This window comes from Balaenoptera acutorostrata, chromosome 7, assembly GCF_949987535.1.
Source record: "Balaenoptera acutorostrata chromosome 7, mBalAcu1.1, whole genome shotgun sequence".
NCBI classification, from domain to species: domain Eukaryota; kingdom Metazoa; phylum Chordata; class Mammalia; order Artiodactyla; family Balaenopteridae; genus Balaenoptera; species Balaenoptera acutorostrata.
The window spans coordinates 81714455-81741828 of NC_080070.1; the positions used below are offsets into that span (position 1 = coordinate 81714455).

The window sequence follows — 27374 nt, forward strand, 5'->3', positions numbered from 1 at the left end:
AATTATCCAGTCACTCAGCAGTGTGCTGAGGTCATGAAACTCAAGATGGGTTGATTTTACATCACTAGGGGACTGGAAAGACTGTGGAAAAACATTTATTGACCTGAAGGATTAGGCACACGAGAGGCAATGTGGCCTTTTGCCTGAGGTGAAAAGCCAGTGAGTTCCAGTGACCTGGAGACTGGGCCAGGGTGGAGTTGCTTGAAACTCTCCTCTCTGGGTTTCGTGGGCTTTTCATTTTCTTACACCTCTCCCCATAAAACAGTCATTCAATGTCATTGTTCCCTAGCATTCCACCCACCACCTTCTCCTATTCTCCCTCTTACGTAATCTATTTGAGTAATGTCCATAATGTTCTGTTTTTGATAGGTGGCCAATAGTTCTTATGTGTTGAATTTATGGAAGAATATGAAAACAAGCAAAAGGTAGGTAGGTATAGCGTAAATTTTTAAAAGTCTGAGGCTCCAAACTGTGTACGTGAACTTATTATTTTTAGAAAAAATTTTTATATGGATAGATATATATCTACATATATATTTAAATTATTTCTTATATGCTATATTTTTGAGAAAACAAAGAAAAATTATTTTCTTCCTCTCCTATTGGAAGGGATATGTCAGTATATTCTCATTGAGAAAAAAAAGTAGAAAATCAGACAATAAATAGTTTAATAAAGAAAAATGCAAGATAAAAATACAAGGGGAATATATATCAATAGGTCTGAATGGAAGATGAATATATAAAAACCATTGAAAACTATTTATGGACCAGCTGGACCAACTAAATGGACTCATGGTATGGTACTGAAATTACAGTGAACTTTTTTATGGCAAACCTTTAAATGAGAATATCTTACAGCCATTATAAAGAATAAAGTAGAAATAATATAGAATAATCCTCAAGATAAATTAATGAAAAAAGCAAAACGTTTACCGCAAATGTTTTGCTGATTTCTAACATGCTGCATCTTTTCCCCTCTCATATACAATTTTTAATATAGTCAAATCTGCTGTCCTATTTGCAGTTACCTTTACAATTTCTAAGAATAGCAAATCTTGTACTCTCCATATTTGAAAATAAATATTTGTGCGTGTGTGTAAAAAAAAAAAAAAAAAAAAAAAAGCATGGTTCAGTATAGACTGAATAGTATGCTACTATTGGTGTAAACTTTTTAAAAGAGATTAACATATACTTAGAGCCTTGTGAGACTGAAATTTTTTGGAAAGCAAGAAATTGGAAGAGAATTTTTCTAAGGAGGGTAATTGAGGGATTGGTGGTCAGGAAAATAAAGAGACTTATTTGGACTCTAGACTGTATGCTATTTTTTTAAACCAAATACAGGTATTATTTCTTCAAAAACAATTTTAATTTTTTAAAAAATTATGATACTATAATGTTTGTATTTCTCTACCATTTTATCAGTCTATACCATTAATGGGTATTATTCTTTTAAAATGAATATCAGGGACTTCCCTGGTGGTGCAGTGGTTAAGAATCTGCCTACCAACCAGGGGACACAGGTTCGAGCCCTGGTCCAGGAAGATCCCACATGCCACGGAGCAACTAAGCCCATGCACCACGACTACTGAAGCCCACGTGCCTAGAGCCCGTGCTCTGCAACAAGAGCCCGAGCACCACAGAGAGCAGTAAGCCCCACTCGCCGCAACTAGAAAAAGCCCGCGTGCAGCAACGAAGACCCAATGCAGTCAGAAATAAATTAAAATTTTATTTTTTTAAAAAAAAATATCAAAAGTTTTAAAATCATAATAAATAAGACTTAGTACAATGGATAGCTCTGGAGAGCTGATCATTGAGTCGATTCATAAATATCATCATTGGGTAGCACAAAATGTGGAGTACAATGCAAGAGTGAGTGTTTGTAAAAATAAAGAGAGGCTTTTAATTCCTTCACATCCTTGCCAACCCTTGTAATTTTCTGTTTTTTTAATTATGACCATCTTAATTAATGTGAAGTGGTATTTTATTTTGGTTTTAATTTGCATTGCTCTAATGAATAATGATGTTGAGTATTTTTCATGTGCTTATTGGCAATTTGTATTTCTTCCTTGGACAAATATCTCTTCAGACCCTTTCATACAATGGTGTATGTAGCTCTTTGGCATACAGTCTGGCATTCTTCAAAAAGTGAAACATAGAGTTACCGTATAATCCAGCAATTCCACCTCCAGGTTCCCGAGAAAAATTAAATCACATGAATATTCATAGCATCATTATTCATAATAGCGAAAGGTAGAGACAACCCAAATGTCCATCAACTGATGAATGAAAAAATAAAATACAGTATATCCCTATAATAGAAAAGGATTCGGCCGTAAAAAGGAATGAGTTACTAATACGTGTTACAAACATGGATAAACCTTGGAAACATTATGCCATGTGAAAGTAGCCAGTCACAAAAGATCACATAGTGTGTTATTCTTGTTACATGAAACTTCCAAAATAGCTAAGTTCATAGAGACTGAAAGTACATTCGTAGTTGTCTCGGACTGAGAGAATGAAGGGAAATGAGGAGTGATTGCTAATGAGGACAGGGTTTCTTTGGGAGGTGATGAAAATGTTATAAAATTGTGGTGATGGTGGTACAACTCTGAACTTACTAAAAACCATTGAATTGCCCACTTTAAAAGGGTGAATGGTCATACACAAATTGTATCCCAATAAAGCTGTTTTTTTAATAAGAGAGAGGATAGAATCCAATGTCTTTAAAAATCTTAGACTCTCTATATTTCCAAATCATTTATGTTTCTTATGAGACTGCTGTGGGTTCTGGGAAGGTAAGGAAATAACCATGGTTAAGTATGAATCTTTGTTCATATACTGGTATATTTATTCAACAAACAATTCCAAGGTGCTTACCATGGAACAATTAATACAAAGCAGGGTTAGAGATATGAAGTTGAAAAACAACGTGTCTGTGCAGTGGGTAAGAGAGACAAGATGAGAGCTGGATAAGTAGCACTAAATACTATGAATGTATTCCCAGATGTGGGGAGAGTGAGGGGGGTATAAGGATTTAACCAGAAAAGATGACACAAAAATCAGGCCTTGATGGTTGCAAAGGAAGTTAGCCAAGTAAAAGTTACCGTATATTCTGAGAATTGCCCTTTCCTTCCCCACGCCCTCCACCAGGGATTTGCCCTTGACAGGCATATTGTTAGTATTAGATCCTGTCTGCTGACCACAATGGACTAGACCATAAATAAACCCCTGACCCAAACTGCTCCAGATGTTCTCTCCTAGGAATTAGGAATTTGGACTTAATCAGTCTAGATAGGTATAACTTGAACTGAAGGATATAAATTTAGGAATTATGGATCTGCCGTCCTCTGTTATCTCTATGTAAGGGCTGAGAAAGCCAGGCTGGGAAGATGGATTTAAAAAAAAATGATACCCAGAGAGAAGCAGAGATAAGAAATGAAAAGCAAGTACTACTGGGTTACTGATAGCTTTCTTATTCCTGCTGCCAGGCGTGGCAGTCCTGCATTTTGTAAGATACTCCAATATCCTTCTAATAATATTTCCCTTTTGGCTTCAGTGAAAAACAAACAAACAAACAAACACAAAGGATAGTGGGGTGTGAGACAAGTGGGAATGGATAGTCCAGTCAGGAGCTGGCATGTGCAAGGACACAGAAATGTGAGATTTGGGCAGTACTCTATTTATTTGAATATAAGTTCACACCTTTTGGGACTTCCCTGGCGGTCCAGTGGTTAAGACTCCACGCTTCCGCTGCAGCGGGCGTGGGTTCGATCCCTGGCTGGGGAAATAAGATCCCTCATGCCACATGGCATGGCCAAAAATAAATAAATAAATTTATGCTTTTTATGTTACAGTATTTATTTACTACAGTATTGCAGTCATGTGTAGTCATTCATTATCAAACTTATATTCTCATTAGAGAAAATCTGAGAAAAATCACTTGATTCATAATAACAATGTAGTAACCTCCAAACATCAATGGGTAAGATGAGAAATCAATGGGAAGAAATGCGTAGTCCCACTGGTAATTCTTAATCCTTTCCCTTCTCTAAAAATTCAAGCTACTTCATGGAATACTTGATGCTTTTCAATTTTTTTCTGCAACAGCTTTGACACAGGAGATACATTTGTAATTAGAAGTAAAAGATGATCAATAGCAGAACTTAATCCTCTGGGTTACAAATGTGAACCAAAAAGCACATTTAAATTTCAGATTCAGGATATTTTTTTCCAAAGTCCAGAGCAAAGAACAAACTAAATACTTAACTCACATACATATATTAAAATTTTTAATTTAAAAGAATTCAAAGTGAGAACTGATAAACAGTCCAATTAAAATACTGAATTATTATAAAACAAGAGTTAAAAATATATTTTACATGGAAATATAGAGGAGTTATAAAGATTTTCGCATCTTGAATTGCATTATATAAATGAAAAGAAATAGAAAATCACTAGCAACTTTCTTACAATTTGTTACCATTCTCTGTAGACTTTTAGCCAAGAAGGAAAATCTCCCCATTTATTTTGTTCATCTAACAAAACTTTCTCTAACATGTTTTTGCCTGGATTGATCCATAGGCATTTCAGTGTTCAGCAATTTCTTCCTATTATCGTATAAAGGATTTAGTAAGAGACATGATTATTTTCAGTATCACATCCAGATATGGTTCCTTCAAATCTTTATTATAAGGCAGCCTCACTTCAGTACGTACAATGCCATTATAGCTAGTGTAGTTCCCGCAGTTAGCATATTGCAGGTAAAAAAAAAAAAAAAATGAGGATGGCATTTTAAATTCTTAAGCCAAGTTATTTATGCTTTACATATATAATTCACACATAATTTTGAGTAATGTGTTAGAAGAAGGATTAAATGTGTCAACCAAGTTATGTTTCCAAATAGGAACATTTCATTATTTTGGACTAGGCTGGTGGATGCTGAAGGTTTAGTACTTCAGTTTCTGCTTCAAATAGCTGCTTTATACAATTATAGTTCTTTTTTTAAAATTTCTATTATATCATTATTGTTCTAATCAAAATAGTGCTAATGTCAGTTCACTCTTCTATAAGTAACTCTATTGGAAATAATTTATACATTCTGTATATCAATGCAATTCTATATATTAGACACAGTTATAAGTGTTCTTGGGAATACAGTTATAGAGTTCTTTACCATAAAACTATTATGTCAAACCGGATGTCACTTAGGAAGGCAGTATACAAGTGTTAATGGGAAACTTTGAATAAAAAATAGTCACTTAGGGTAAACCAATTTTGTCCAATTATCTTCCTACTACATACCCTATATCCTCTCTTTCCTCATTCTACTTGAACTCTTTAGTTAGAGTCTGTATACTTTTCATCATTTGGTCTCCAGAGTCTGGCACAGGGCCTATTAGGATAGACACTCATGGATGTTTACTCAGTTCATCCAGTCATGGAGTCCCATTCATTGCCTGGCCTTGCCCTAGGTAATGGGTTATAGCAGTGTACAAAAATAAAAAATCCCTACCCTCATGGGGCTTGCATTCTAGAATGGTGAAACTTATAATAAAAAGTAAAAACAGATGATATAGTACACTAGATGTTAGTAAATGCTATGGGAAACAATAGATATGTGAACAAGAATAATAAACATTGGGACAGAGACAGCTACAGTTTCAAAAGGGGTAGTGACATATGTTCCCACCAAAGTTCTATCTGAGTGAAGACGTGAAGGAGTAAGAGAACCAGCTGTGTGGAAACAGGGAGGAGGAGCATTCCAGATAGAGGGTAGAGCAAGTGCAAAGATCTTAAAGCAAAAGACTATGTATTCAAAAAGCAAGGATGCCAGGGCGGCTGCTGTATGAAACCAAAGGGGATACCAATAGGAGATGAAGTCGGAAAGGTAACAGGGCGCCAAATCCTGTGTGTGTGACATCTAGGTCATGTTAAAGACCTGAGCTTTTAGAATAATCAAGTTGGGAAACATTGAAGAATTAAAGCAGAAGCATGACATAATTTAACTTGGGTAGTTTACAAGATCACTCTGGTCCCTGTATTGAGACTGAGAAGAGAAGGCCTGAAGCAGGGAGACATGGCCATGGAGAGGAAGCAGAGATACCTGCACCACCAGATACAAACACTTCAAAAAAACGAACGAACATGTAATCGATCGGGAAACAGGAGGAGAACTCCCTGCAACAAAATTATGAGTATAATTTGCCGAGCTCTCAGTATGTCACAGAGAGGACAGTGCATTTGTCTGGCCTCCCACAGGTATGTGGTTTGAAAGGGAGAAATCACTTTTTGAGATAACTAATAGTGGGTATGTGTTTCTTTGTCACTGCACCAAAGGTCAAATAAACAGTAGTCTTTTTAATGCTAGTTGCAGTAAGAAATCTGAAACCATATCAGTCAATGTTCTGTACTCTGTTACACTGAAGTCCATTGGCCTACCTTGCACTTCGATTGGATGTTTTATTCATTCATGATCTTATAATGTCATTATAAGAACATTATAATGTTTTGGTAATTTGGAAAATATCGGCTCACTGAGTTACGCAAATATTACAAACACTGACATTTTATTATACAGTATTTTAAAATAGCACTTTCGCTTGTATCATGTCCATTTCATCAGAAAAACCTTGAGTATTAGGAAGCACAGGTGGCAAATACAAATTGTTCATAATCATAATTTTCATTTGAAAGCTCAAAATTTACCACTGGCAATGAATTGTCAGTTGTTTTTCTTGAAATGACTCACTTTCTTTATTTGTGAGAAAATGTCTGCCAGACACCCAGTTAAGAATCACAATAATTTTTTTTGTCAGTTGCTCTTTCGAATAAAAAGTGTAGGGCTTCCCTGGTGGCGCAGTGGCTGAGAGTCTGCCTGCCAATGCAGGGGACACGGGTTCGAGCCCTGGTCTGGGAAGATCCCACATGCCACGGAGCAACTGGGCCCGTGAGCCACAACTACTGAGCCTGCGCGTCTGGAGCCTGTGCCCCGCAACGGGAGGGGCCGCGATAGAGAAAGGCCCGCGCACCGCGATGAAGAGCGGCCCCCGCACCGCGATGAAGAGTGGCCCCCACTTGCCGCAACTAGAGAAAGCCCTCACACGAAAACTAAGAGACCCAACACAGTCATAAATAAATAAATAAAAATAAATAAATAAAGTATTAAAAAAAAAAAAAGTGTATTCCATGAAAAAAGCACAAATGCTTTCCTAGGGACAACTATCTTCCTTTAGTATGCAATAGTAAGGCTTTATGTGTCACCCAGAATATTAAAGACATATACTCGAGTTGAAATCTAATATTAATTATATTAATATTATATATAATATTAATATTTTTACTGTTTCCTCTAGGGCATTCTTAAATGTCATTTAAGAAACTTATTTTTTAAAATGAAAGTGCTTGTTGATGACTTCTATGATAGTTTGGTGCCAGTACCTTAGCTATGCTAAGACACCAACAATTTTCCCCTCTATTACTTTTGTATCTTTGGAGCTAATGTGAAGAACATGGTGAAACAGACAAACAACATGTATTTTTATGAGAATAATTTTGATTTCTCAGACCCCTTGCAAAGGTCATGGAGACTTCTAGGAGACTGTGGACCAAACTTTGTGAACCACTGGTCCAGGAGACTGGGAGAGTGAATGTACTGGGGAAATAAAACATGATCATCAGGTAGCTTCCAAGTTCTTGGCATGAGCTTAAAGTGAAAACTGAAAGTGGTTGTGTGTTTTTCACTAGCCTTGTTCAACTGTGTGCATATTGGCTAAGATTAGACAAAGGGTGGAATTAACCAATATTGTAGTTTGGTTGAGCAAACGCTTGGAAAGGAGAAGTTCAAGAGAATTGAGTGTGCATACCAAAGAGTGATAAGGATTGACTCTGAAATTTAAGCTGTAATAGGAGGAAAGTAAAGAAGTGATGGAAGAAGGAATAATAAAAAAAAAAGATGGCAGGATTAATAAAAGCTGTGTCTGAGCAGGGTCTAAGGATTGTTTTATTTGGTTCTAATTTGGAGCTAGGAAGTTGGGAGGTATCATTTGGACATGAAATATTTGAGAATGAGGTTAAAGATATTTAAAATTATAAAGGATGTCTAAGGTGTGGCCCTCTGTATAAACCGAGTGGACTCTGAATTCCTATCATTGTTGAAATCAATAAGGACTCTATGGTCAGGCCATTCAAGATGGCTGTTCTCTTGCTTTCTGTACATGCCATGTTTGACCGGCCATTCACATGACTATCCAGTCCTCTGAATTATAGGGCTTAGTCAGTAACTGTTGATGTGCTTGCCCCCTGCCCAGCTGCTGGTTTCCCTGGCAACAAATGAGCCAACCTGATGTCAATTCCCTCTATAAATGGTAGCCTCCTTCTCCCCTGAGTAGCAAAAACTGCTTTCATGTCCTGCTTGCCACCATCTGCCATCTTCGGTGGGGTGTTGCTCCAGGACCTTTTGCTTCAGATGTGTAAAGTCCCCTGTCCTATAAACCATTGATGTCTTTGTCTCTGTATCCAGGCTCTTTCTTCAGTCTCCTGGCTGGGCAACTACAAGGCTTGCAGGCCTACGGGTGCAGCCCAACAAGGACTAAGAAAGAGAATGACTACCATGTTGTTGCTCCATGATCAGGGCTAAATACTGGAGCTAAGATCTGCCTCTCTGGTAGTGTGGGTAGTGATAATAGATGCTTCAGGCATAGTCCTACAAGCAAGGTCCTGGTGACTGGGATTAAATATATTTTGCATTACTGTTCAAGAGAACTCTCCTCCTCCCTCTCCCCACCCCTCCCCAAGAAAGGCAAGAGCTACAGTGGGAGGCTGTTCCCACTCATTTAGTTCCAATGCGATGAAGAGGGTAACAGGTGGGTGCCTCTTAGCAATTGTGCTCTCATCTGCTGGTGCTTTACACACAATAATTAGTGTAGGCCACATCCAGTGTTTATCCCTAGAGAGCTGAAAACTTTGAGTGGGCTCAGCATTTCCTCACTTGTGACCTCAAGGAATATCTTATGGTAATTGGACTTTATGAGGAAAAGAACTCAGTTTACACTATTTTTCTCATTCTGCTAAAAAAAAAAAAAGATATTGGAGGGGAAAAACATGATATTTAAACTCTAACATTGAGGCATTTATTTTGGGGGAAGCCCGTGTATGGGAGGAAAAATAACTTTAGCTCTACACTTCTAGGTTCTTGGCTGAGACCCACCTGTCATAAAAGAGAGATTGATAGGAAAAAAACCAAACAAGTCTAATGATGTATATACCTCCTGTATACATGGAGAGACCAGAAAAACTGCGTAACTCTGAATGGCCCAAGCCACCACCTTAAATATCATCTCCAGCTAAAAACCAAAGATGTGGGGGGAGAGGAAAGGCCAGTTGTGGGAGGTTACCAGGAAAAGCATAGTAAACAAGGGTATAATTGTCATGCAGATTTAAGTCCAAGCCTTCTTCACTGATAAGTTTCTAGAGATTTGGTCTCCTCCTCTTCCGGGCACAGAGAGGGAGACACTCTCACAAATGAAGATTTCTCTTATAAATGTGAATGGACCTTACAAAGGAAAGCTTTCACCCTTTTAACCCAATTTTCAGAGCTTCTCCTGTGTCTGCAGTTTCATAAAAATAACCAGTCTAAAATAAACCTTATGCCGCATAGATATAATCTGGGAGTGGCAAATTCTGCTCCCCTTCCTACATTCCTTCTTTGTAAGAAGGACATTTTTTAGACCAAGTAAGAACCTCCAGAGGCATCACATTAAATATGGAAAAATGGAATGGGATTAGACCATAAATAGAAAGAGTATCTAGACAGGGTAATTAAAACTGGAGCCCGCTTATGGAGGTTCACGAGATGGGAGAATATGTAACAGGGATAAGATTTATTTAACATGTGCATAAGACCTGTATTTCACTTACTTCCACGCTAACAAGACTGTAATTTTTGTTTGTCATGATATTGCTATGACCCTTCCCTCTTCTATGGCTTTGCCAACCCATTCCAGGATTTTTCTGTAAATGAGAATGTGGAGAGTATTGGAGGTGGACTAGAGGTCAGAGAAAGTAGAGAAGGATTTAGCACAAAAGATTAAGGGAAAGAAAGCTGGGAGTGTGGGGGGCTGGGTGGAGGTTCAGAGAAGCGTTGTTGTTTGTAAGGAACTGAGTCTCTTAATCTTTCTTTAGAAGTTGCATTTAAATACAATAATGCCCCCTTATCTGAGAGGAATACATTGCAAGACCCCCAGTGGATGCCCCAAATCGAGGGTAGTATTGAACCCTACTTATACTAACAGGTGGGCAGCATGTACAGCGTGGATACAGTGGACAAGGATAGTTCATGTCTTGGGTGGGATGGAGTGGGACAGGGAGAGATTTCATTCACGCTACTCAGAATAGTGCATAATTTACAAGTTATGCATTATTTCTGAAAGTGTTCATTTAATATTTTCAGACAGCAGTTGACCATGGGTAACTGAAACCATGGAAAGTGAAACCTTGGATAAAGAAGGATAGTGTATTGGAAATTTTTTAATTCTAATTTCTAGATTTGCTTACATGCTAATCCATAGACTAGACCATGTAAGCCCTGCTTTTATTAGGATTTTACAGTCTTCACATGCAGCTCACACTGTAGAAAACTCTCTTGCCATTTCCTGCATACACTATAACCAAACATGCTATAACCATGGTTCTCAAACTTTGATTCAAGGTACCATGGGGCACTGCAATAAACTCTCAGAGGCATCGTCAGGTCTTTTAAATATTCAAGGGAAATACACTTATATTTGTTGCATACCATATGAACTACTACTATAATTTGTTTGGACTTAAACTACCTAATAAATGGATCTGTCATGAATTTCTTTTGACCTACAGTTGATATGAAAAAATTACTGAGACATGAAGGGTCGTGAATCAGAAAGTTCTGTAAGTCTTCCAAGTTTCATTCCTTCTCCCACTGCTTTCATTTCACCTTAAATAATTTATTCCCCATCTTTATTTGAAATATAATTCCTTACTAATTTTCATATTCAGTTTCAAATGCTCCCTCCTCCAGAAAGACTTCCCTTATACCTACTGACCTCCCTGCCTCCATTCTCTGAACTTTTGGTCTAATATAAAGGGGAGCAGAATTTGCCACCCCAAAATGTACCTTTTTGACATAAGGATTATTTTAGGCTGGTTATTTTTAAGAAACGGCAGACACAGGACAAGCTCTGAAAACTGAGTAGGTTACTCATTTGTAAGGGACATTTATATTTATAAGGGAAATCTCCATTTACGAGGGTCACAAATGGACCTCTCTGTACCAGGAAGAGGAGAATGACTAAATCTCTAGAGATTTATCAGTGAAGAAGGCCTGGACTTAAATCTGCATGACAATTATACCCTTGTTTACTGTGCTTTGCCTGACAAACTCCCATAACTGGCTCTCCCTACCTCCAACTTCTTTTGTCTTTAGCTGGAGATGATATTTATTTATTTATTTTTTTGAAGTTTTCAAATGTACTTTATTTCTTCAATCACGCCATATTTTAATGCTTTTACTTGGCATCAATTATGAGTTGATTTTGAAACAATTCAGTATTAAACCAGCTGGGATGATCACTGTTCTCTCCATTCCTTTGGGGTGACTCTGCCAACAGGGGACAGGTTCCATTCTATTCCAATTTGTGTTGCTGTATATGCCCATACAGCAACACAGAAAGTGGCTCCACTAGCTAATACAGCATTACCATATTTGTCATGGAAATCAGGTGTCCGCTTCTGGTGGCTCTGCCTTGACATTGTTTGCGGAATGCTTCGAACTCCGAGACGACTTAGTGCGTTTTTGGCCAAGGGAAACATCGTGAAGCTGAAGACAGAACGGCGGCAACTGCAGTTGCTGACTTCTTGCAATTTCACCTCTAGTACCCTTGCAAAGAGCCCTGAGAATGGAGATGATATTTAAGTGGTAGCTTGGGCCATTCAGGGAGCAATTCAGTTTTCCTAGGTCTCTCCTATGTATACAGGAGCTATGTATTTATTAAACTTCTGTTTGTTTTTGTCCCATTCACCTCTCTTTTATTATGGCAGGGTGGGAGGGTGTGTCTTAGCCAAGAACCTAGAAGGATAAAGGGAAAAAATTTTTCCTCCCCTACGATTAGAACACTACTGTCTTCTCTCCTACAACACTATAAACTCCTTAAGAGTAGAAATCACATCTCATTTGTAGATTGAGATTTTTAGAGGTGGCAGAGACTTGAGGGATTATTTACTCCAAAATAGCTTTTACACAAATGAGGGTAGTGAAGTAGAGAAAGAGTAGTTGATTGACAAAGGTAGCACAATAACTTACTGGCAGAACTGAGACTGAATCCCATATTTTCTGATTCTTGGTAACATTTATTCACACAGGGAATTTCAAGTAACATGTCTAAAATATTTGATGAATATATTATTAAACTAATGATGAAATTAAATTGAATTTTATCAGGATAATATAAATTTTCAAAATATAATCTCCTAAGAAAAAATTAGGTCTAAGGTACCATTTGTATGTCTTTGAGATTGACATTAAGATAATTGAGTAATTTCTATTCACGTGTATTTGCTGAGTGAAAAATCTGGGCTTTAAGAACTACCCATATATTTCTACCTTAATAGGGTCAGAGGTGTGACAATAAATACCCAATTCATTACAGTCATTTGAAAAAATATATATATATGGAACATGTGATGGCGTGAAATTTTGCAGCCATGTGGGAATTGGTAATTTTATGCTGTAGTTAGAAATTATGATGTTATTACCAGCTATGTTATTTTTTGGCTGTATGTAATTTTAACTTACAGTCAATGAATTTACAGATTTTTATAAAGTAATAGCATTAATATTTTTATACTACCTACTATTAATCTTTCATTGTAATCAGATATTTGTCTTTATTTCCTCTGGCAAAGAATATGTTGAAAGTTGTTGCTTTGGTAAATAATAATAATAATATAAATTAAAATTTACCTGACATTCGCATAGCACAGGGAGATCAGCTCGGTGTTTGTGACCAGCTAGAAGGATGGGATAAGGAGGGTGGGAGGGAGGGAGATGCAAGAGGGAAGAGATATGAGGATATATGTATAACTGATTCACTTTGTTATAAAGCAGAAACTAACACACCATTGTAAAGCAATTATACTCCAATAAAAATGTTAAAAAAAAAAATTTACCTGACATTTATAAAGCTTAACACTGATTTTCAACTTATATGTGTTATAGTCCAAATTACATATTTATAATATTTTTAATATCAGTACAATATTCTCTCTGTATAATATGGACTTTTTATAAGCAGCTATTTTCTTTAGATTAAATAGACCCGTAAAGTTGCCAAATCTAATCATAAACTCTGGAAGTGTTCATATGTAAACTTAGTATACAACTGAATTCTCTCTAGACATGTATACACACACACATGCAAATGTATATTATATAAATTTGGATATCTCTAGAATCACGGAACTACCAGATTACTTGAGAAAGTCCATTTAATAAGACTGACTTTTAAGATGTTCTTTTTTACGTTTCCAGAATTTCATAGTGATCACTGCCATGAAATGAGTCAAGAAAGTCTGAGTCTTAGGACAGATTGCCCTAAAATGAATTAGTGCTTAAGACAATTATATCAACTGTTTGTACTAAAAAAAAAAAAAAAAAAAAAAAATTTATTTATTCATTTTCTTTGTATATATACACATATATATATACACACACATATACATGTATATATACAGAGAGAGATCTTTTCTTGAAAAAACATTATTTAAATTAATTTGATTCTTGATCTGAAGTATTTTAATATATGACATATTTCTATTTCTTTTTTTTGTCCTTGCTCAAAAACTTTTCAAATATTAATGTGTCACATTAAGGGATCAGGTTTTTATGGAAGTATCTATTACATGTATTAGTTATTCAGAATGAGATTGATTTCTCTTCTACGCTAAATAAATGTCGTAAAAATTTCAGTAAGAATTTGTTAATATTATATCAACTTGTAAATATTTCAACTTATGACCTGATTTTAAGCTTTGCCTTTGATTGCATTTCACAATTTACCTGCCAGTTAGAACTCTAGCACCAAAAGGTGTAGGAATTCAAATAACAAATGCCACACATACCTCAGTCCTTGGATTTCTGTTTGGATGATATGGGTGTCTAAGACTTTCAGGCAACCAAATTATTTGGTTTAATGAAGAGGAATTGAGACTATTTTTACAACAGTAGCAAAGATTTCACCCTTTGAGCCACAGTTATGCTTAACACAAAACACACCACTCATCATCTCTCTAATTCCTTAATGGTTCTTTGAAATGTTTACTTTAGGTAGAGAAAGCTTCTTAAATATTTCTGGAACTAACCATTTAAACAAAGAGTAGACACAATACACTGTGAAATGAATATTACAGACACAGAACCATCATTACAACAAGCAGACAAGCACAAAGTAAAGGCTGACCAACTTTTTTTTTAACCCTACACTAAAGCTGAGAAGTAAACTATCAGGAGGTAAAGAGCAATCAAGATAAAAAGATCAAAATGGCGCACTCAAGTAGATTTCTCAAAGTCTTTCTCTATTACACTTTCTTTATTATACTTTCTCCATAACCTTGAGCAGGACTAAATAGATTTAATCCCTTGTGTGAATCTTATTTATCTGAGGGTATTTTATGACTGAAAACTCAACATGCTTTTAGATATCTATCCGCCCTTGGCTGAAAATAAAACAACCTCATTGGCTGTCTAGTGTATACTAAGTAGTTTTAATCTGTTCTGCTGGGGTTTTTTTAAAGCTTCTACGGCTTCATTTTTTTTTAAGTACTCCCTTGTGTTAATTGTAGCTGATTTGAACAAAACTCTGTAGTTTTGCAGCTGGTTTTCTAAATAACCTTGGGGCAGTCATGTAATATACTTTTATGATTCCATTTCTCTCAACTATTTAAAAAGGGAAAACTAATTCATGTGTCACAGAGAGGAGATACAGGCTCTATAAAATATAAAGATTTACATGATGGAAGATATATTTTATGTATGCATCTTTTATAAAACAAAATTAAAATCTTATTTAGTAGTTCCTCAAATCCCCCATCAACTTTAAGAAAAATCTTATTGATCATTCATAATATTGAGATATGCTTTGGGTTCTTAGGGGAAAGGGCTTATTGGTTACATAATTAGTGACCAAAAAAAACCCCCCAAACCCCACATAACTGAATAAATAAGAGTGAGATAGGTAATGTTACCTTATTTGAGAGACCAGGGAACTGGGGAAGGGGAAAAGTAGAAGTTAGAGCAACCCATCCATCCTGGTTTGGTAGGAGAAAGGGTAAGGAACAGAATTTACCCCAAACTTTGTTTTTAGATTGGTCAAGTATGAGACCAAAACAAACGTGTGTGAAGCGTAAGAATGTAACTATCCTTACTCCTGTGGTACAAATGATGAGCTTCAGTGATTCTTGTGTTGAGATGAATTTATGATGCTCAGTATATCTGCTATAAATAAAACATGATCTAAGAAAAATAATGGGATGATGAATAGAAATGCTTCCAACCTAGTTTCAGTCCTCTGTTTTCTAGTTTTTTTGTTTTTGTTTTTAAATTTATTATTATTTTAAATTAATTTATTTAATTATTTTTGGCTGTGTTGGGTCTTCGCCTCTGTGCGAGGGCTTTCTCCAGCTGCGGCAAGTGGGGGCCACTCTTCATCGTGGTGCGCGGGCCTCTCACCATCGCGGCCTCTCTTGTTGCGGAGCACAGGCTCCAGATGCGCAGGCTCAGTAATTGTGGCTCACGGGCCTAGTTGCTCCTCGGCATGTGGGATCCTCCCAGACCAGGGCTCGAACCCGTGTCCCCTGCATTAGCAGGCAGATTCTCAACCACTGCACCACCAGGGAAGCCCCTGTTTTTTAGTTTTTTGACCTGGGAATGTTATTTAACAACCCTTTGCCTCAATTGCCTAATCTCTACACAGGCATGACAAAACCTAAATTACAGCACTAATGTCTTCTTCTTGTGGATTAATGAAAATGCATTTAAAGTACAGAGCATTGTGTCTCATAAAAGGTTGTTTAAAAATAGTAGTTTTCATTCATTTGTAGCTAAGTAGGCATTTCTAGGTTGGTACCAATCAAAATTATAAAATAATTAGATGGATTCTATAACCTTAGACTACTGAAATGGTCTAGGATCACTCACTCACACCATTTGAAAAAGAGGGAGGGGCTTCCCTAGTGGCACAGTGGTTAAGAATCCGCCTGCCAATGCAGGGCACACGGGTTCGAGCCCTGGTCCGGGAGGATCCCACATGCCGCGGAGCAACTGGGCCTGTGAGCCACAACTACTGAGCCTGTGCTCTGGAGCCCACGAGCCACAACTACTGAAGCCCATGCGCCTAGAGCCCGTGCTCCGCAACGAGAGAGGCCACTGCAATGAGAAGCCCGCGCACCGCAACAAAGAGTAGCCCCCGCTCACTGCAACTAGAGAAAGCCCACGTGCAGCAACGAAGACCCAGCGCAGCCAAAAATAAATAAATAAATAAAGTAAATTTATTAAAAAAAAAAAAAGAGGGAGAAGCAAATTCATACAGGCTCAGAGGGGCAGCAACCCAGTGCTCTTCACAGCCACTGCAGCCAGTGTCCCAAAGGAGGGACCTGCTCCGTGTGTGTCTCTCTGCTAATTGCCCTGTGAGAAGCCCAGGGCCGGAGAATTTATAGCTTGGGTTTTAAGACTTATTCCTTTCTCCAAACCTGTCTGTGGAGTAGGAAACACACTGTTGCTTTCAGAATATATTCTTGCCAAATATTTAATTTCAGCCATGTTAAAAATATATTCATAGAAAAATCACTTAATGAAAGTTCAATGAAATGTTAACCAAAATGATGACTAATCATGATTTTTATACATTGTACAAGATTTTTCAATGTGTTCTTTAATTTAAAGTAACTTTCAAATTGTGTCACATTCCCTTTGATATAACAATTCTACTTGGAATTTATCTTAGGGAAATATTCAAAGAAGTGTATAAATATACCTACTGAAACATTATAAACAATAGCAGAAAGAAGCAACTGAATCGTTCATCAGTAGATGATGTTGTTGAATATTATCAATATATAATGTTGATCAGCATTAAGATGATTTCTTAAAAGATGATACGTACAAAATGTACATGCAGTAAAATATGCAGCCATTAAAAATAAAGAGAACTAATATAGTCATTGAAAACATACACAATATATTTTAAGACAAAAAATGAATAAAATAGCATGTTTTATGTACAGTATAATCCCAATTTATTATAATTATATATATATATATTTTTTAATAAGAAGTTTGTACTTAGAAACACAAAAAAGTTTATTGTAGATTTCTCAAGGTGATGGGTTTATAGGTTTTCTTAATTTTTTAATAGCTCTCTTTTTTATTTTGGCATTGAGCATAAATGATTTTCTATCAATACTTGGAAAAATAAAGGGTAAAATGACAATTTATGAATCATGCAAAGCTTATGATATTTATTTATTTTTAACATCTTTATTGGAGTATAATTGCTTTACAATATTGTGTTAGTTTCTGCTGTATAAAAAAGTGAATCAGCTCTATGTATACACATATCCCCATATCCCCTCCCTCTTGCGTCTCCCTCCCACCCTCCCTATCCCACCCCTCTAGGTGGTCATAAAGCACTGAGCTGACCTCCGTGTGCTATGCAGCAAGCTTATGATATTTAAAACAGACCAATACTTATAATTTTAAAATCAAGAACTTGAGATAATAGAATTTTAAATATCTAGTCAAATGTCTTTATTTTTCAGATAAAGAAACTGAAGCCTGGAGAGGTAAAATTATCTTCTTTATGTAGCTCATTAAGTACCCAATGCATGCCAATTCTGTGATACTGTAATGCTTTTAAGTTTGCTTTCTTCATTCCAAATAATTAAGTAGATGTTACACATGCTTATATTATTTATGTGCTTGAAGATTACAGCACAATTTTGTGCAACACCATAATCTGATTCAAAGACCTGGCCATGCCAAGTCTGTAAGATGGGCTTTTAGATAACGTACTGTTTTACCTCCTCCCCATTCCTCAACTTGTTGTTTGTTCGCTTTCATTTTTAAAATACATGTTGAAATAATGCAAGGATTATGTGATCACTGAGGTTGCGAAAGTGCAGTCCTCACTATAATTTATGAGGGAACCCTGGACCCTCTCCCCATGAGTCCTGAATGCCTTCCACTGGCTGAGGTCTTCAAAATGGTAACGAGGGCTTCCCTGGTGGCGCAGTGGTTGAGAACCTGCCTGCTAATGCAGGAGACGCAGGTTCGGGCCCTGGCCCGGGAAGATCCCACGTGCCGCGGAGCGGCTGGGCCCGTGAGCCACAGTTGCTGAGCCTGCGCGTCTGGAGCCTGTGCTCCGCAGCGGGAGAGGCCGCGATGGTGAGAGGCCTGCGCAGCGCGATGAAGAGTGGCCCCCACTTGCCACAACTAGAGAAAGCCCTCGCACAGAAACGAAGACCCAACACAGCCAAAAATAAATAAATAAATAAATTAATTAATTAAAAAAAAAAAGTAACTGAAGTGAAAAACCAATTGAGGACACAAAACAAGGCAAAAATATTAAAAAAAAAAAAAAAAATGGTAACGAGCTCCCTGCGGTTTCACAGCCCAAGGTAAAGTGGAGAATCCACATTCCACCCATTCCTTCTAAGGAGGGAGCTTGTCAGGCCTTCAGTACAGAGCACAGCTGCTGAAACCACAGAGGAGATTCCCACAGACCTAGACCGTATCAGTCCAGGCGCTCTCCCCCAGGGCTCCACCCCAGCATCTAACCTCAGCACCTGCTCCTTTCCTGCCACCCTCCTTCCTGTGAATCAGATAAAAACCCAGGCTGCTTTGTGACCGCGTTTCTCACGGTCATTTAAGCAAACAAGTACTCCACACCCCATTTCTTATTTCAGGTGTGTCAAATGCCCAGAAATTTGAAATCAAATAGTAATAGAGTCAGAATGATGGCAGAAAGTCCGATTTCCTATATTTCTTAAAGAAGTCCTTGAGATTTTTATGAAGATAGGCACTAACTCACACTATGGTGAAAATTAGGATTTTAAATAATTCGACAGCTAAGACCAATTTAATTTTTCCTTGAGAAAATGCACAAACAGGCAATTATTCTCACCAAATCTATTTAAAATGCACAGATGAACACATCCTAACAGTCTAATGTCTGTGAAAAAATAGAAAACTTCTTGAAATATAATTCTTTAATTCAATGACATATTGTTGCAATATTAAATAGTGTCAGTAGGTACTCCACTGTTCTTAATGATAATCTTCACATTGTAAAAGTATAAAGCAGTGAAATAATTATTTATAGTTTCTAAATCTTTTATCAGATAGAAAGAAATTCTGGCTAAACTAACCGCCTTGGTTTTATATTTTTCCTCTTTCCTTGAAGATGTGTGTACTTGCATTCAGTTTGCTAGTTATTAAAAATGATGGCAAGGGGCTACATGTTCTTGACAGCTTTTCTTTAAAAAGGAAATTGATGTTATGTAACATAGAGCTCTTACTAAGTAACCCACTCTAATGTTTTCTTCCCCTTGGGCTTTCTCTCAGTCTCCACTGCTAGTTTAAGGACCCAAGAAAGCTGAATTTTGAGCTGGAAGTTTTCCTAATAGGAACCATAAAAACCATCCTTGAAAGATTTTGATTTCTGCCTTTAGATGTTCATAGTTCTCAGATTATAAAATAAAGGTGGACCAGGGGCTTCCCTGGTGGCGCAGTGGTTGAGAATCTGCCTGCCAATGCAGGGGACACGGGTTCGAGCCCTGGTCCGGGAAGATCCCACGTGCCGTGGAGCGGCTGGGCCCGTGAGCCACGGCTGCTGAGCCTGCGCGTCTGGAGCCTGTGCTCCGCAACAGGAGAGGCCGCGATAGTGAGAGGCCCGCGCATCGCGATGAAGAGTGGCCCCCGCTTGCCGCAACTAGAGAAAGCCCTCGCACAGAAACGAAGACCCAACACAGCCAAAAATAAATAAATAAATAAATAAGTAAAATTTAAAAAAAAAAAAAAAAGGTGGACCATTATTGAGTGCAACAATGACAGTTGCACAGATTTGGTTATTTCTAAGCCAATAAAAATTGTAGGAGCTGACATAATCACCTCCTTTAAATTGTAAAGGAGCAAAAGCAAAATTATAAGCCTCTCTTTTTTAAATAGTGGAAATTATTTCCTAATATCTTTATATATTGTATATTAATAAGCAACCCTACAATTAAGTATATAGTCTAACATTTTTCCTCTCCTAGTGGTAGAAATTACAAAGTGGGATTCTATGCATAATTTTCTATTAAATGATAACTGTTTCTAAGAATATCATAATTTACTACCAATTGATAAATTACCGCATTACATTTACAACCTAAAGTTATCTTGCATATTAAGTTCAAAAGCTTTGGTTGTAAGACTGCTATGAATGGTGATAGGAATCATGACCCTCCCCTCCACCACAGAAACTAGAGATAGTCATCTACAGGGTAGGATCAAGGTGAGAATCGCTTGGGGAAATGTGGGATTCTTGGGAGCCTAAACTTTCCACCACGCCCTCTGCAAGCAGCTATGATCTGGCTTCTCTGTCTACTGACAGTGACTGCACCTTGAAGCAAACCAGTGACCACCCCCAACACCCTCACTGACAAAGCCAAAGCTTCTGCTTTTACTTAGAGTGTGTATTTCAAGTGAGTTTCTACTTCCTTCTTGAAATTCTCTTTCTTCCCTTGGATCCTCTATGCTTTAACTTTGGTTTATATTTTCTTTATCCCTCTTTCTGAAAGTTAAATGTTACTGTTCTCCAGAGTTATTTCTTCAGCCAATTTCTGTTCTTGAATTGTCTCTTGCTGAGTATTCACATCCATTCTCACAGCTCCAGTCTGTGGTTCTACCTGGAATCCATAGACTGGTTACTGCCAAACAACTCTTTTCGGTCCATGCTTCCTGGCCTATTCCAACACATCCCATTTCCTGCCTCACATCTTTACTGTGTGTCCTACGGGGACCTCAAATTCAACTTGCCTAAAATTCAGTGCATCATTTTGCGCTTCCTGTTGTGTTTTCTATCTTATTTTTGATGCCAACTTGCACCCACAATCCAGGCAAGAAAACCAGGAGATGACTCCTACTTACTTACTTACTTACTTACTTACTTATTTATTTATTTATTTATTTATTTATGGCTGTGTTGGGTCTTCGTTTCTGTGCGAGGGCTCTCTCTAGTTGCGGCAAGTGGGGGCCACTCTTCATCGTGGTGCGCAGGCCTCTCGCTATCGTGGCCTCTCTTGTTGTGGAGCACAGGCTCCAGATGCGCAGGCTCAGTAATTGTGGCTCACGGGCCTAGTTGCTCCGCGGCATGTGGGATCTTCCCAGACCAGGGCTTGAACCCGTGTCCCCTGCATTGGCAGGCAGATTGTCAACCACTGCGCCACCAGGGAAGCCCCGACTCCTACTCTTTTACTCTTCTCCAAATAATGACCAAAACTTGCTGTTTTCACTTTTTACATGTTTATAATTGTGTCACCTTTTCCCAGTCACTGTTGTCACTTCCCTTAAAATCATATATTCTTTTTCCTAGTTCATTGTAGCAACCTTCTAATACCAAGTCTCCCGTTCTCAAATACATTCTCTTCTAAGCTGCCAAAGTGATTTATATAAAACCCAAATCGAAACATATTGCGCCTCTGTTTCAAATCCAGAAAAGCCTCCCATTATATAGAGGATAAAGATAAAGCTTTTTGGCAGACCGTCCAAGGCCTCCCTAATCTTCCCCTTTCCTGGATCTCCACCCTCATCCTTCCCTTCTTCCCTTCCACTCTAAACCCCCTGTCTGCTCAGCCCACTCCTTCAGCCCCCATTGGCCCTGGCCTCCAGCCTTTCATCTTTCAGAAAAACTCCTACTTGTGTTTTAAGTTAAAAAAAAAAATGTCTTATTTCCTCTTGGCAACCTCTGATCCCTCCCCCACTTCCTTTCCCAGCAGGGATTGATACCTTTAGCAATCAGTAAATTTTTTTATTATCTGTCACTTTATTAAAATTAATGTCTTCACTTTCTAGCTTTCACTTCATTCCATAACCCACCAAAATCTGGCTTTTACTACTTCATCCCACTGAAGCTATTAGGAAAAGCCAACCGACAATTTTTAGACTTGTTAATAATGGACCGTCTGAGGCATCTCACCGTGTTGGCACCTACACAGTATATTCATATCACATGTGAACAACAGCTGAGTTTCTTGTTTATTCTGTGCAGTCTTTAGCAAGATATTTGATGGTTCTGTCTTGCATTCCTCATCCGTAAAATGAGTATAATAATGGAATCCATCTGAAAGTTTGTATAATGCATTAATACATGGAAACTGCTTAGAACAGTTTCTGGCCCATCGTTATTATCATTGAGCTGATATACATAATAAATGTGTCTGTATAGGTTTACAAGTTTACTTGAAAAGAATAAATGTTATCTTGAAGAACTGACCCTAATGGAGATATAAAGCCAGATATACATTTGTCATTTATTAAGCCAGGATGCCTTCTAAAGAATGACAGTATAATAATAATTTTGGAATATAATACAATAGTACAGATAAACATATATGTAACTAGTTTCTTCTCTAGACGCAAGGAAATTCTCCCATTTAAAACATGTATTTTCTTGTCCATCTTAAATCATTTTGTTTTGGTAGATAACATAATAACTCTGAAATAACATTTTTATACGTAATACCAAGTTTTCTTGGCCTTTGCATTACATTTTTATACGTAATATCAAGTTTTCTTGGCCTTTGCACTACATTCCTGATTCATAAACTCAAAACTGCATGTTCTCCTCCCTAAAAACATATTTTTTCCTTTTAAAAAAATTACTTACATTGTCCCAGAAATGTAAATCACTGAACCTCTACTTATACTTTTATTTATCGTTGTAGGTATTATATAATTATCTTGTCTCAACAAGTAAAAACCAAAAACAAGATCTTTTACAATGAAAAGGCTATCTGCTGTATTTTAATCAAAAGCGATATAAGTATCGGTGTGTGATTAATTGTTAAATTGGAAAAGTTGTCTTCCTTTCCTTCCTGTGAATGAGTATTTCAACTGATATATACAAAGTGCCAGCATATTGTCCCTTTGTCACCTCACCTGGACCTATCTCCCTTAGGCCCACCCCCTTCCTCAAGATCGTTTCCTTTCCACATTGGAAAGGGTCGTTTCCTGGTCATTGCTTATTCCGTCCATGACTTTTCTGCTTTTATGATTGGATAGTGACAATAAAGCTTCTGAGTCAGTACCTTAAACCTCAAAAGTAACGTATATATATATTTTATGGCAGGGGTCTTCAGACACGCAATAGAAATGGGCATAATGGCAAGTCTTTCAATGGGTTGGGAAGGTCATATTTTGGAAGGGTAAGCTGTGTGGCGTCTCAATTTTGAACATATATGGAGGTGGACAAATGAATTTCTCCATCCTCCCAATGTGACATTAATTCTGTTAATATAAAATATTCTGTTATCTTTCATAATAATAGGGAAAAAAGGTTAAAATTCTTCCACATTTGACTGAAAAATCATAAATACTATAATTTATATGAATAACCTCTACCTTTATGGAGAAATATTTCTGGAAACTGTGTCATGGGATCCATGGCCACAACATAGAGAATATGTACTGCTGTTCAAACATGCTTCCATCATCGATGAGCTGGTAGGGTGGTGAGAAAGGAAATCATTTTGACAGTAAGAGAATAATAAAAGAGTAAAATATTAGCCAATGATAAATAGCTGTGATTGTTTTAAAAATGCATACTGGCCATACAAATTCTATATTATGATTAATTAGCATTGTAAAAAATGTTTTAGGGTGCACTCATACTTTTTTGCAATGAAAAGCTACTTATATTTACTCAAAAGCTCGGGAATGGAGCATGCAAATGTTTACAGAAAATAAAGTCACCTCCCTGAAGAATGGCACTACCAGGTATTTTCCAAACAAATGGCAAATCTCAAAACAGGGGGATCTGTCATGTAGAATTTTTATTTAAACTGGCAATGCCACATTTATTTATGACATCAAGGAATGAAATAATTTGTATGACCAAAATTGCAGCTGGTAATATTCCTCTACTTTAAAAAAATCCTCTAAGAAAATATAATTTTGTCATAATCTACATTTTAAGAATTAAGTAGTATTTGTAAAATGTTTGCATATACATTTGCCAATCATTAGACTAATATTAAAATTTTAAGTATTGAAAATCGGTTCAATCCATTTTAAAAAGTAATGAATGGGATTAATTATGAAACTTTAAATCTCTATACTAATACATTTTATTTAATCCTTTTATAATGCAATGACTCTTATAGCCCAGATGTGTTTTGACTGCTAATGAAGGACCATCTATTTCAGTCCAGGAATTTTCAAATATATCCCAAATAGCTAAATCTTATAAGTACTCAAATATTAAGTGTTGGAGACTTTAATATCTAGATAATTGGAAAACTATTCAGTTCTTAAACATGTTAAGGAACCTTGGTTATCTAAAGCTAATACAGAAATGGAATGTAAGAGAGTCCCAGGAACTGGCCTCCAGTAGGTACTCTGGCTAGGGCATGTTCTAATAAATGTTTGATATGAGGGAGCCATGGTTTATGTTGATTAATCACCTGTCCAGTATGGACTCCAACAATCCTACAGCCTCACTACGGTCTACAGTCCTTGATCCTACCATCTCTTCAGTGTCCTTCACAGCCCACCTCATTTGATCACTCCTCCTTATCCTAGTTACATTCTGTGGTCAGTCCTTATGCTCATTCTGAACACTATTTCAACTCTTTTGTCTCTTTCTTTCTTCATCATATTTGCCTCGGGGCCTTTGAACTTGTCCCTGAGAATAGAAAAGGACTTATTCCCTTACCTCCTTCAGGTCTTTAATTAGCTTTAATTATCACCTTCTCAGGAGATCATCACTGAGCACGGGATTTAAATTTTAATATCTCCATAATCCATGCTCCTTTCCTTTTTTTTTTTCCTTTATTGCATTTATTATCCACCATAATACAATCTACTCTTTTATTTAGGTCATTTGTCTTTTATTCACTGTTGGTTTTTTTAGTAACTAAAACAGTGCTTGAGTGTAGTTTTTTCTTAATACATGCTTGTTATATAGCTTATGACTCTTCCATAGTGATTATGCATCTTCCTTCTTAAAATTTAAATTATTTATCCAGAAAAGAAAATACAATTCATTTTTAACCATCATAATTGGTAAGAGCTCATGCTCTAGGATCAAAGATCTTGTGTTCACTTTTAGCTCCACCAGTTACCCGATGCATGACCACGGGTGTAATAACAATGTCTACTTCACAGAGTAGCTGTGATCTATTAATGGAGATCAAGCAAGTAGAGTGTTTTGTAGCATTTCTGGCCAGAGTAAATACTGGTAATTGTTAGCTATTGCTTTAATTAGAATGGGTTAGGTGGGCAGGGAAATAGTAGTATAGATCCTGTATGCTGTATCTCATTAAATCTGCTTGCCTGAATGTTAGACATCTTACCTTTGGGGACTCCAGAAATATCTGGGCTCCTCCAGACTAAAGGAGGGTATGAGCAGGTTGATGTCTGGGGCTGTGTGTCATGTCAAGTGTTTACTGGGCATATTTTAATTTATTCTGCAATTACTCATACTCACCAGTACTTATTGGAAATGTAAATAAAGAATCCTATGAATTATGATGAATAGTATGGGAAACCATAAGAAAAACTAAAGGAGCTAGAAATACTCTCTGAAACCCCGACCAGTCCAGACACAATGATAGGTCTCGTAGGGGATCCCAGGCCCTAGGAATCCCCGAAAACCTCCAGGGTTTGCCTTTTCCATCTGGGTGTGGGCTTGTGACTCAGGCTGATTCATCACCACTTAACCAGTCCAGCTGTTTCCATTTTCAGAGCTGGGAGAACCTCCTTGGCCTCCAGGTTGTCAAAGTTAGTCATTTACAGTGCTTTTGAAATTGTTGAAGTGACTTCTGCCTTAGAAAAGCAAAAAATAAATTCTGCCCTGTTTTTAGACTTGTGAATCAACCTGGGAGTCCATTCCTAAATTACAAAAAGGACAAAAAGTACTCTAACTCTCCATTTAGAAACCACTCTTGGACTGTGCCTCTTTTGATTTGATAGCACTTTCTAACATAGAGGAAAAAGAAAAGAGGAAAAACATTAAACTCAGTAAAAATGGTAATTTCTCAAAAAAGGCTTTGGTCACAATTTAGGACTTGAAAAAAAAGGAATTAAAATTCTTCTTATTCTAACAGATAGTCCTATAGGGTTGTTAGTAAATATATCTAAATGGAAATCAATTTATTTTGGAAGAATGTATTTTATAACTGTTTGCAGACGATTTTGCAAGTCAATACGTGGTAAAGTATTCAAAGCTAAAAGTGCTAGAGATGAGTTAGATCAGACTCTGGCTTATTTCCCAGAAAATATAATATTCTATAAAGGAAAGCATTATAATCGGTTTCTTATGCTACTCATTCAGGTGTCTTGTGTTTAGAAGAAATGTAAACCAGATCTTCAAAGAGAAATCTACTTAAAATGTAAAGGAATAAGACCAGATACCAACAGTAGGTGAAGTATTTTCCTGTGCAGAAGAATTTTAGATGCATGAAATTTACAATTTTCATAAAATTAGTGGAAATAAACTATAAAATGATATTGATAGATTTATAGAATTAGAACATACTCATTAAGGAAAAAAGAGCTCAATTTCACTCTTATAGGCAACATAATCAGAGAATCCTGTTCTGATTTAAAGGCTAAACCACATTAAGAAAATACTAATCACTGTGCTGGGCACAGACATGTGCTTGGTAGATGCTGAATGAATGAAGGAAAGTAGCTTTTAACCAGACTCAGAATGAGAAAGGCAAAGAAGATTGAGAAGCTAACCTGAAATGAATCGAATAGGTAGGTAAGCTGATATTAAGTATATTCAAATGATTTTTTTTTTTTTTTTTTTTTTAACGTGCAAGCCCAGTTTCTTTTTCTTTTTCTGTCTTGGGCAGTCCATCGGGAGAAAATGGCAAAATGCGGTAAAGCTTCCAGTCGGCTTGGAAGAACACGATGGCCCTGGGATGGGTGGACAGTCATTCATGCCGGTCGACGATGCTGACACTGTGGGTCCTACCTCGGATCCGACTTTGGAGCTGTTCCGTCTATTTTGGATTCTGTTGCCTGCAGTTCCTGAGTTGGCCCAGGGCTGTAGCTTGGTTACAGAAGTAGCTGGCTGCGGGAT

At 37.1% G+C, this 27374-nt stretch overlaps 1 protein-coding gene across 1 annotated transcript; it reads right to left on the minus strand.

Moving 5' to 3' along the window:
• Positions 1-11480: 11480 nt before the first annotated feature.
• On the minus strand, positions 11481-11925 carry LOC103019246 (cytochrome c oxidase subunit 7B, mitochondrial). Its single transcript, XM_057550223.1, has one exon. The coding sequence runs from the start codon at positions 11842-11844 to the stop codon at positions 11602-11604; it is 243 nt and encodes an 80-aa protein (XP_057406206.1). The 5' UTR covers positions 11845-11925; the 3' UTR covers positions 11481-11601.
• Between the last annotated feature and the right edge of the window lie 15449 nt (positions 11926-27374).

Excerpts from the sequence above, each read along its gene's own strand:
- LOC103019246 (XM_057550223.1), bottom strand. The coding sequence starts at position 11,844 with ATGTTTCCCTTGGCCAAAAACGCACTAAGTCGTCTCGGAGTTCGAAGC.